Source organism: Drosophila miranda, chromosome XR, assembly GCF_003369915.1.
Source record: "Drosophila miranda strain MSH22 chromosome XR, D.miranda_PacBio2.1, whole genome shotgun sequence".
Lineage (NCBI taxonomy): Eukaryota > Metazoa > Arthropoda > Insecta > Diptera > Drosophilidae > Drosophila > Drosophila miranda.
Window position 1 is genome coordinate 32,826,998 of NC_046674.1, and position 11,824 is coordinate 32,838,821.

The following is an 11,824-nucleotide window of genomic DNA, read 5'->3' on the forward strand; positions in this document are numbered from 1 at the left end:
GCTGTGCCTCCGAATGCATTAGTGTGGTTATTGTTGCAGTATAGAGCCTTGATGGGCCTGGTGACTACGTTAAGTTTAGCTTTATCTTTAGTTTGGCTTCGGAGCTTGCGGTAAGAATCTGGGATTATTTTGGTGTTTTTTGTTTTGGTAATTTCTGCGGAGTCTGTGTCCTTAGCCATTTCATCTTGGGTGGGTTGTTGGGTTGGTTTGGTAAGGTGTGTGTTTAAGTCTGCATGTCTGCGTAGTTAGTAATTGGCCTTTTTTGCTGTGTGTTCTGGGTGTTTTCTGATGATGAGGGGTGATTGGGGATCGATGCTATAATGTTTTGTGGTTTTTGCTGTTGATGGTATGCAGCTATATTGGCGAATGGTGTGGATTGGTGTGTGTTGCGTTGAAAATATATTTTTTTTTGCATGTTTGAAGTTAACTTTCTCGGTTGATTTGATTATGGCTATTTCTTGAGAAATTCTGGGCATTTGGGGTCTAGGGGGCTGTGCTTATTTTAGATGTTGGTGTTGTATTTGCAATTGCTGCAGAATTTCCGCTTGGAGCATAGATCGTCGTCAGCGGGATGCCCTTCAGAGCAGTTTTTACAGATTTTGGTGGTTGTGCAGTATAATTCTGGGTAACCAAATTTCTGGCAATTATTGCATTTGAGGGGGCAGGGTGTTTGAAGGCGAACGTTTACTCGTTCATATCCTATCATTGTATGCTGGGGTAATGTTGGTGTGTCGAATGTGAGAATGATAAGTACGGTTTCTTGAAGTAAGTCGTCCTTGTGTTAGAGAATTTTGATTGTGTCGATGATCTTTTGTTTTAAGTTCGTTTTTAATAAGTTCTATATCGATATTGCGCAAGTCGTTGGAGTAGATGACTCCTTTGGATGAGCCAAGGGTTTTGTGTTCTAATGCTTTTAAAAAAAAATCGTGGATTTTTTAGATTTTCAGGAGTTTTGTCATAGTCACCACCACATTAAAAGTCAATGGCTTTTTTGATAACGAGGGGGGACACGTTTTCAAAGGTTTTATTGTCTGTTCTGTTTATTGTAATATATTTCGGTTCAAGAAAAGATAATTTTTCCCACGGTGCATATAATTCTGCTTCTGGTGGTCGCGACATTTCAGGTAGGCTGGGGCTAGTGCCCACTGCACTTGATTTTGTAACTGTTCACTATGTGTGTTTGTTTTTGGTTTTTTTGGGAATTCGCACTTGTTTGTTTTTGTAATAGGTTTTGTATGTTGGATTTTGGTGCCTTCAGTGCTGCTTAGGTCTTGGCTCGTCTTTACTTGACGGAGTATAGAGTGACGACTTTCTAAAATACATATAACCCAAAACATGCAGAAAAATAAATAATAAAAATACCCAGACACTGTTGGTTCGAAGCCGCCGGGTATCGCAAAAGGGACGAATTGATTTGTTGGTTAATGCGCGGAGTCCCCCTTGGATGGATGGACGCATGGATAAAGCTGACCTCGCATCTTTATCAATGTTACTTGCACTGATGTTACTGCATGAGTGAAGACACAACGGTAATGGGGGAAACATAGAGAGAGAAAGTGGAATTTATTGTATTGCCTACACTTTCGCTGAAATCTGAGTTTGAAGTTATCGCCGCGAAAACCACTTATATTTTTCTTCCGTGGGAGTTCCTCGGTTTTTTGCAAAACTCTCGAAAACGAATAGTTCCCCAAAATCGACCTTAGCACCAATTATAAGGCTAATCAAGAGCTACTTCATATAGAAAATTTTGCTTTTGAAAATCCTTTTTTTGACGTTTTTACCACTTGCAATCTGGACGACTGTCCCTTTCGACATCTGGGAAAGTATGTCATTGTACATCGTATGGACATCGCCCAAAGTATGTCGTGTGCGCTGGTATCTGCTGACTCGCGAACCTTCACTTTCCTATCAGCCAACACCATTTCATGTATTTTTTTGACATTGTTCTGTGTAACAGCATCGGAGGGCCTGCCGCTGCCATTAAGAAACCAATATTTCACGGTTGTAATCTGAAGTAGCATTAGCCCCATAATATTTATAAAATTTTTCTTTTAAGATGAATCCAAACACGTGAACAACAATCTGCTGTCATAAAAAAAGTAAGGGCTGTATCGCGCTTTTTTTTTTAAATAGTAAAGGCTTTGTTTTGGATTATAAAATAATAATAAAATTTGTTGTTTGCTGTTACTTTTATACCCGATACTTAGTCAGTATGGCTCTCCTCCGGCAAACGCTGCTAATATTAAACGACACGACAAAGAGTGCGTGCAAGTGAGACAGAAAATCAGTCTGAGCGTGACGTCGGGCGTTGCGTAGCCACTGCAAATTGATTTGTTCCTTTTGGCTATAAAAATCTGATCTGATCCAGATTCAGCAGTCTGATAGATATGGTCATTCTCTATGATTGTGCGTTTTTAGTTTTCTCGAATCTTCAATATTATGGATGCCACAGATTTTTGTCCTTTGTTGTGGCGAAAGGGGTGGGGCAAAATTTTGAGATATACGTTTTATAGTGAGATCTAACAGGAGTGTGGATACCAACTTTGGTTGCTCTAGCCTTAATAGTCTCTGAGATTTGTGGATGCCCCAGATTTTCGTAGTTTGCGGAGGTGGAAAGCGGTGTGGCGAAATTTTGAGACAAATCGGTCAAGGTCCGATATCACAGGAGTGTGGATACCAAATTTGGCAGAGACTCTAGCTCTTATAGTCTCTGAGATCCTTGAACTCACATTTTGCAATAGGCAAAGCCGACCATGAAACCTGTGTGTTAGAGGAGACAGAGCGAGAAAGAATAAAATTGTTTTCTTGATTCTGGCTATAATAATTATACGATCTCGTTCAGAATTTGCATTCTAGAAGATATAGTTATCCTCTACGATTGCGTTTTCTGTTTTGTCGGATCTTTGAAATTGTGGATGCCACAGATTTTCGCCCTTTGTGGGGGCGGAAGTGGGTTGGGCAATGTTTTGAAATATACTTTTAACAGTGACACATCACAGAAGTCCGGATATAAAATTTCGTTGCACTAGCTCTTATAGTCTTTGAGCACTAGGCGCTGCTAGGGACGGACAGACGGACAGACAGACAGACAGGGCTCAATCGATTCGGCTATTGTTGCTGATCAAGAATACATATACTTTATGGGGTCGGAAACGATTCCTTCTGGACATTACATACATCCATTTTCACCACAAATCTAATATACCCCTATACTCATTTTGAGTATCGGGTATAAAAACCAAGCCATGATATACAAGGCCATAAAATCACCTTCCTGAACTTCTGTGATATGTCACTGTTACAAGTATATTTCAAAACTTTGCTTCGCCCACTTCCGCCCCCACAAAGGGCGAAAATCTGTGGCATCCACAATTTTAAAGATACGATAAAACAGAAAACGCAGAATCGTAGAGTATGACTATATCTTCTAGAATGCAAAATATGAAACAGATCGTATTATTATTATAGCCAGAATCAAGAAAAAAATTTCATTCTTTCTCGCTCTGTCTCTCTCTAACATACAGGTTTCATGGTCGGTTTTGCCAATTGCAAAATGTGAGTTCAAGGATCTCAGAGACTATAAGAGCTAGAGCAACCAAATTTGGTATCCACACTCCTGTGATATCGGACCTTGACCGTTTCGTGTAAAAATTTCGACCTTCCTTCCCCCGCAAAGGACGAAAATCTGAGGCATCCACAAATCTCAGAAACTATTAAGGCTAGAGCAACCAAATTTGGTATCCGCACTCCTGTTTGATCTCACTATAAAACGTATATCTCAAAATTTCGCCCCACCCCCTTCCGTCCCCACAAAGGACGAAAATCTGTGGCATCCATAATATTGAAGATTCGAGGAAACTAAAAACGCACAATCATAGAGAGTGACCATATCTATCAGATTGCTGAATCTGAATCGCTGAATCAGATCGGATCATTTTTATAGCGAAAAGGAACAAATCAATTTGCAGTGGCTACGCAACGCCCGACGTCACGCTCAGACTGATTTTCTGTCTCTCTCGCACGCACTCTTTGTCGTGTCGTTTAATATTAGCGGCGTCTGCCGGAGGAGAGCCATACTGACTAAGTATCGAGTATAAGTGTAGAGTTGCGGTCTCCGCAGCAACTCACAACATTCCCCCTCGTTTAAGTTGATCTTGTTGCTTTGTTTAAGTATCCAGAACATTTTCTGGGCCTTACCTATCAACTTGCTCCTCACGCTACGAGTGTGACTGTCGAAAGTTCAAGGTGCATCCAGTGTAACTCCGAGGTTCTGATCAAGAATATTCGCTTCCGTCGGACTGTTTAGTAAATTTATTGAAAACCTTAGTTGGTGCAATAAAAGTTAACCATCTATCTAATAATTAGTTTGATTGTATATTACGAATCTTTGATTCTTAGCAGGAAAAATAAGCTTACAAATAAAAAACAATGAGCCGAAACACTGAACTAGAAGTGATTTTCTGTGAATTTAGGCGGAGAACTGTACTCCAACTTAACATGCGCTCGATACTCTTCATCATCGTCGTGATACTCTCTATAGCACTGGGAGCAGAATAATTCGCCATCGCATCCACGGCAACGAAAGACGGCATCCTCATTACAAATATTACACCAAGGCAGCTCCTCAGTAATGCTATTTTTGGCCAGCTCACCCTCAACGCCATCATTTAGTTTGCTTTGCCCAGTTAGTAAACTTGATTCTGCAACGTACTGTTCGATTTGTTAAACCTTTTGGTATTAATATAATGTATAAAGTAACAAACCTTTTTTATTACATTTCTTAGGATCATTTGTTCATCCTCGTTTTCGCTGGGAGTACTGAAAGTTTTCGATAGCTTTGCACCCGTACCTGCCTCATTATCAAGTGGGTCATTCCGTAGTGCACACAAACGTCGTTCAATGTCGGAAATCGCATCGTTACGTTGGGTTTCCACGTTTTGATCCAGCTGGGTTTCATCCATAAACTGATCAAGCAAATCTTTAATTTTTTCCTGGTCACTTCTTTGATCCGTGGAAAGCAGCAAATCCTTTTTGTAGTAGTTCTTTTGATCGGTAAGGCCACTTATGTTAGCGAGACGTGTACGAATTTCATCGTCTGTTGCATCGACATCTTTAAGATTCTGCAATCGTTTTGCTATTGCACTATCCAAATTTTCTTCAATGTCTTCTTTTGTAGAGTCCCCTGCGGTCCTTATGGGTGCCAGAACTGCTGCCAGTTCCTCAGACGGCAAAACACTGCTGCAGTGAAAGGTAGCTTACAATTGGGTTGTCATACGTCTGTGTCTGTACCTACTTGAAAAGTACGTCTGCCTTTTCGAGATCTAACCGGGTGGAGCTATTTAAAGGATGTGGTAGGCGCAGTTTGGTACCAAGTTCCCCGGGCAATGCATCGCAGTCAATGACATTTTCATGATTGATACAGGTCTGTATCTTGGACAGTTTATCGTAGCAAATTAAGCAGACATTCAGCACCTTCCCTGCGAACCGAGGTACCGGTATTGGCCTCTTCAGACACTTTGAGCAGTAGGAGAAGCCGCAGTTGGGACACCCATACTAAAAAAAATAAGATAAATTAGTATAGAATATAAAGTAAATATTCTATTCTTGCCTCTTTGCTAAATAATCCATATTTGCGGCTGCAGCCGAAGCAGCTCATGATGGCGAGGAAACAAAAAATATATAGTCAAAATAAAATTTGAAAGTACAAAATATATAAACAAAGGCTTTTTCACTAGATTTAGTTCTTGCTATATTTTGTCATCAATCTGAGCTATCGAGTTTCTGCATATACGGTATTCATGTTGGGGGGATTCCTGTAAATGAATTCTACATCCTTTAAACTTCGTGGATCAGCTGCATACAAGGGCCACACGGTGACCATATATCCAGCCTAAGCGCAGCTGTAAAAAGAACGAAAACTAAACAAGAATATCCCGTAAGCTATTTTAATTTTCTTTTAATGCAGGCTCCGTTTTTCATTTACTTTTGCGGATTACGTTTTCTGCCAAAACGTTTCGTTTTAAGGTTCTCCAGTTTTCACATATTTTTGCTGTTTACACCAAAACGAAAATTGTTCTTGCCCTGGCCAATTTTTTCCGAGCCAAATTTGAGGATGGGTTAATATAAAATTATTTATAAAGAAATCAAAAGTTAAATAACCCTATTAATAAGTCATCTATTTTTTCCCTTTTGCAATTGAGGGTCGTTTAGTTGCATAAACAGCCGTTTACTTTTCATTTCGTCAACGAAAATGTTTTCGTTTTGAAAACGATTAAATCTTGCGGAATGTGAAAACGGGAGCCCCTATTTATGTGTATTCAAAAGTAAATCGGAAAACTTTTGTGAATGTGAAAAACGGAGCCTGGCTGAATATTAAAAAACTGCTGGAAAAAACTCAGTAATCAATTTTATCATTTTTTGAGTTTTACAGTTAATTTAATGGCTCGCTTAGCACATTGCAGTTAGTGGAATTGTACTCACTAGTCAAATACTGTACGGTCTTATAAATAATCTGCACGAAATCAAAGTAATAAACTTTAAAGACAGAGCAGAAAACATACATACAGACATATTATGTATAAATGGAGAATTCAGACAATATAAGTAAGAGATGATTTTCGTATTGGAAACGTATGGTCGTATTCAACTATAGTTCTAAGACAGTGAAACCAGATGAAAAACCTTATGGGATAAGCTTGCAGTGTGAGTGAGAGAAATATAGCTCTGAAAGCCTATTTATAACACTAGGCACTAAATGAAACTTTTTATTTACGCTTTAAATCAAAACCGACTTTTTTTGATGTTTTTTGTATCTATGGTAAGTTTTTTGATATTTTTTTCAGTGGTAGTGCTTAGAGTTATAAAAATTTAAAACAAACATATTTAGTTAATGACTATTAATGTAGTTATTGTTCACTGAATACCCCGCAGTATTCGTTCCATCAAAATCCTCCTGGTATCGGAAAATTAGTTTTATGGTTGCAGAAATCGTACGCGAAAAACATAGAAGTCGACTTTGAATTAATCAATATCAATCAAATATGGGAAATGGATCGGAATATTCTGAAGCGAAATTATAGACTAATATATCAAATTTTATTGAATATTAAAAATAAATCAACAAAGAGAATTTGTAGATAAAGTGATAACATTATATACACATGTATGTATTTTTTCATGTATACCAAATTAAATATACAAATTCCTTTATTTTATTTTTTTAGAATTGTGTACATTTCTTATAATCATACATATGTACAAAAATCCGATAATTATCAACATGATGATTATCGGTCCTGGTTGACCATTCGGCGGAAGTGACCATATTTGTATAGTACATATCTACATATGTATAATTATACCTATTCGAAAGTACTACCCCAGATTTTCCATGCATGCTCATATCGCACCCCGATCGGGGCCCGGGCCTTACAAAATTCAGGCATATATGTATCTATGTATGCGTAAATTGTATTTTGCTTATACTCTTGCAGAGGGTATTATTATTTTGTGCCTCATGTTGCCAACCATAAAGATTGGTATACAAATTTACATACATATTTAAGTCAAAATCGTAAATTTTGGCGCACTGAATCGCGAATTTCACAAAAATTCTGTGAATCACTTAAGTGGGTGCTCCCCTTCTCAAAACGGATACATTTTCCTCCCTGAAATGAAAAGTAAAAGGCTTTTTATACAACAAAACGAGTCTTAACAGCAAAATTAAAAAATAGAACTTTAATTATTGCATTACCAAAGCAAGTTAGCTTGTTCCTTTAGAAAGATTTTTTTGATAACCCAATATCACTTATTGAGTACGTGCAAACAGCTAACGCAGCCCGATTCGGTTATCGGAATGTTGGCAAAAAATATATTTTTGCGAATAGCAAAAATGTGCGCGAAACAGCTTAAATTATTGTACGTTGTCATGCAATTACTGCACCGTCAAGTGGCCCGTGTGATACCAGCAGAAGCTGTGCTCGTAACAAGGGCGTAACAGATCATCTGGGTAAAGACAGCTATTTCCCGCAGCTATTTGGCATACTGTATATTTGTTTGCCAGAATCGATGAGAAAATGAAACATGTCGATTGCAAATATTTGTGAAAAATTAATCACTTAAAAAAATAACACGCAAAAGTTAGTGAAAACCGGAGTCTGCCTATTTAAGTAAATATGCATCTAACTGCCGTTGAAGCGATTGATCGAAAAACAAGTATGTTAGTCTGTATCTGTAAAAATTGGATGGCTATATCATAGGCCATAATATAAAATATACATACATACATATGTACATATTTATGATACGCAGGAATAATCTCTTAGACCTCGGCCACACGCTGAGGGACATATGTATGTAAGTTGCTGAGCGAAGGTCGCTTGGGTGATCGATTTGAGTGTTGTGCCGAGCTCCATCATTTGGTGTGTATACATTTTCAACTATACGGTTCGTTTTTGGCAGTATTTGTTCAAGAATATCGAACCTTTTGAAATTGAACAGACAGCACAGATTTTTTGCATTTTATATTATGAGCTCTGAGTTATGCAGTAAAAATAAAAACCGAATCAATTGCTGAGAGACGTCGCTTAGTCGCTCAGTTGTTGTTAACGACGTCGCTCAGAGCGTGGCTGAAGCCTAGGGTATCAAAATCTTCGGCTGCAATAGCTATCCGTTCTTTCATGGTTTTGTTGTATGTAGTTATTCAATTGCGCAATGCTTGTCTGTTTTTCGCTTTTGTGTTTATTTTTTGTCTTTGTCTAGCGCACAAGAAAGTTAATTTTAATACAAACTTGAAAAACCAAAACACGTACATATATGTAAATATGTTAGCACAATATGTGCGACGTTAAATTTTAGTGACAACCAGTATCGACAATGTACAAAAAAACGGTTGCACAACTCCGTCACAGTGTACACCAGAGCATCGAAAACTATCCATATAATGAGGCTAGCAGTGCCCAGGCCACTCTGCAGGCCAGTTGCAAAAGTGAGACAAAAAGCTAACATATTACCGGTCACATAAATGAACATTTCTCGATAAAATTTCAGATTCATTGAACTTTGTGCAGCGCTTAGATATACTGCAAACGCTATACGTCCATAATGGTTGCGTCAACACAGTGAACTGGAATGCAAGCGGAACACATATTGTATCTGGCTCCGATGATAACCATCTGGTCATTACTGAGGCTAAGAGCGGTCGGGTAGCACTCAAGAGCAAGACCCAACACAAGCGTCATATTTTTAGTGCACGTTTCATGCCACACAGCAACGATCAGGCTGTCGTTTCTTGCTCTGGCGAAGGCCTAGTGATCCATACTGAGTTCCTGATTCCATATAGCTCCGAAAAATGTACAAAGACAACAGACTATATAGTTGGAGAAGACAGCCGAATCGTGAACGTTTTTGATTGTCACACATTTGGGAGTACCTTCGATGTTTTGCCAATACCTGACGCACCGCGGTCCTTTCTTAGTTGCGGAGAAGATGCAACAGTACGCTGTTTCGATCTTCGCCAATCCAGTAGTTGCTCCAAGAGTATGTGCCAAAATCACATCCTTATAATGGCGCCCTGTGCCGTGACAGCCATGGATGTAGCTCCTTTTAATCACAACAATGTGGCCATCGGCTGTTCCGACTCGATAATTCGTCTATACGACAGGCGCATGCTGGCAAATACAGGCTCTGCATCTTTGTCGTCGGGCTCAACAATACCGATTAAGGCTTACCCCATACCAATGGAATACACGCGTCGTCACTATCGCCCCACCTGCGTAAAGTTCAATATGAACGAATCTGAGCTGCTGGTCAGTTACTCTATGGAGCAGATTTATCTGTTTGATCTGAAACACCCTGGCTATAATGACGCAGGTCTGTTGAAAAGCGGTTGTTATACGCCCAAAATGCGCCGTGAAGACGATCCAGACCCGCAGATGCCTCGTCTTCGCTTTCGTGGCGATTGGTCCGATACTGGGCCCAACTCCCAGGCCATTGCCGAGCAGGGTTTTAACCGTCCCAATGTGGGGCAAGCTCGACCACCCCTCGAACCAGGAGTACTTAGTCGGCTTAGTGACGAAATATTTCGCATGCTTAATTCGCCCAGTCGTCAAATGCGTCAAACTTCCCAAGCAACCGAGTCAAATACAGATACAACATTAAACCGCAACTCAAATAGCTCTCTTCCTATCAGGGCGCAGAACACAATTTATGGAAATATGATCAACGAATCGGATGTGGCTAACATTTCTGTCAAATCTGGTAAGTATGAAGTTCTTAAACCCTCATAACTTATATATGTTTCAAATATGAATTAAAGGATGTCTTGAGATCACAGAGGACACAAAAGATACTAAAAATGAGAACAAGGATGCAATTGCAGCTGGAGATGGAGAAAAGTTTCCTATTCGAAATTTTAATTACGTAAAAATGGCTTTCAGTGGGCACCGTAACTCAAGGACAATGGTGAAGGGTGCTTGTTTCTGGGGGGACGACTTTATTATGTCGGGTTCCGACTGTGGCCATATATTCGTTTGGAATCGACAGACCGGAAAGGTAGTCAAGACGCTTCTGGCAGATAATCGTGTCGTCAATCGTGTTCAACCACATCCCACGCTCCCCTACCTTCTTAGTTCCGGCATCGACTACAATGTGAAGGTGTGGGCGCCAATCGCTTCTGATCCTCATTTCGACGAGGCCGAAACCGCCGGAGTAAGTGTGGTTTATTTCACTGATTTCGACAAGCCAGTAAAAATCGCATTTAATTTTTACTCTTTGCAGCTGATAAAAAGCAATGAGATTATGTTAGTGGAGACTCGCGATACTATAACCGTACCTGCCCAGATAATGATACGAATTTTGGCAAGCCTACATCAGTATCGCCGGCTGATGCACGAAGCTGGTAGCGAAGCCAGATCTAGTCAAGAAGGTCTATCTAGCAATGGTGCAGAATCTCCTAATAGTGATATATAAGTTAAATCGTGATCTAGTAACCACTCCTCCTTTCCTTTCCCTGTTTTTCCCTCCTCCAACGTATGCGAAGGCAAGGTGCAGCAGTTATCAGCCTAAGAGGTAGAGAAAGCGACACGTTATTATATGTTTAATGTACATCGCATTAAAAGTATGACGAAGTATGACAAACAAAATTGAACTTTTTATTTACACTTCGAACCAAACCGACTTTTTCTGATAGATTTGAAGTTTTAAATTTTATTTTTAATGTTTATTTCTTAAATGTTTTTGTTTTTTCAGAGGTAGTGCTTAACAAGCATCTTACATCAGGTTGTATTGAACTTTCCAATTCTAAAAGCAGATAAATGATGCTTTAAATCGGTCTTGAAAATATTGAGATTTCGATTAGAAAATTTTTAATTTTTTGAGGTTATTTTTTGTACGTTAGCAATCCAAGTATGAGGCAGTGATCTACTCATCCTGGCCTATAAACTTATTTTTCTCTTTTGGAAAGTACATTTAAAAGGTTTCATTTTGTCGCACAGTGTTACTTGTTCATATTAATATTTAATTTGTTACTATTATACTATGAATATATCTTGTGCATAAATATTTATGAAAAAATATTAAAGTTTTACAGGAGTAAACTCGAGCGGCGATTTTAAATTTAATAGTTTTATTAGTAGGTACATATGTACATAAATATGTGCGCAAACAACACGCACGAAGGCAGACACGTTTCCGAAAAACCAAAACGTTTTGCGTCAAACAAAAGAAAAATTATTCAGAGGAAATATTAAAATACTGTTCAATATATACAATAGTAAATTGTACATTCTGAGTGCAACATATTTTAGGAAAAAATTTAGATTTTAAT

The 11,824-nt window shown here is 38.8% G+C and overlaps 2 protein-coding genes across 7 annotated transcripts; one reads left to right on the plus strand and one right to left on the minus strand.

Moving 5' to 3' along the window:
- Positions 1-4,295: 4,295 nt before the first annotated feature.
- LOC117186278 (abscission/NoCut checkpoint regulator) lies at positions 4,296-5,860 on the minus strand. 3 transcript variants are annotated; one of them, XM_033386814.1, is made up of 4 exons: positions 5,609-5,852; positions 5,294-5,553; positions 4,764-5,235; positions 4,296-4,710 (listed from the first exon to the last, which is right to left on the minus strand). In XM_033386814.1, the coding sequence occupies exons 1-4, from the start codon at positions 5,654-5,656 to the stop codon at positions 4,447-4,449; spliced, it is 1,044 nt and encodes a 347-aa protein (XP_033242705.1). In that variant the 5' UTR covers positions 5,657-5,852; the 3' UTR covers positions 4,296-4,446. The 3 variants fall into 3 exon arrangements, with proteins under 3 accessions (XP_033242705.1, XP_033242704.1, XP_033242706.1); XM_033386813.1 differs by having other exon boundaries at positions 4,764-5,238; positions 5,609-5,839; XM_033386815.1 differs by having other exon boundaries at positions 4,612-4,700; positions 4,764-5,238; positions 5,609-5,860.
- A 2,572-nt stretch (positions 5,861-8,432) lies between these two features.
- On the plus strand, positions 8,433-11,599 carry LOC117186277 (DDB1- and CUL4-associated factor 6-like). Of its 4 annotated transcripts, none has more exons than XM_033386810.1 (4): positions 8,434-8,986; positions 9,049-10,257; positions 10,334-10,707; positions 10,777-11,599. In XM_033386810.1, exons 1-4 carry the CDS (start codon positions 8,875-8,877, stop codon positions 10,966-10,968), a joined length of 1,887 nt encoding a protein of 628 aa, XP_033242701.1. In that variant the 5' UTR covers positions 8,434-8,874; the 3' UTR covers positions 10,969-11,599. The 4 variants fall into 4 exon arrangements, with proteins under 4 accessions (XP_033242702.1, XP_033242701.1, XP_033242700.1 ...); XM_033386809.1 differs by having other exon boundaries at positions 8,435-8,986; positions 10,316-10,707; XM_033386811.1 differs by lacking the exon at positions 10,777-11,599 and having other exon boundaries at positions 8,433-8,986; positions 10,437-10,527.
- Positions 11,600-11,824: the final 225 nt, after the last annotated feature.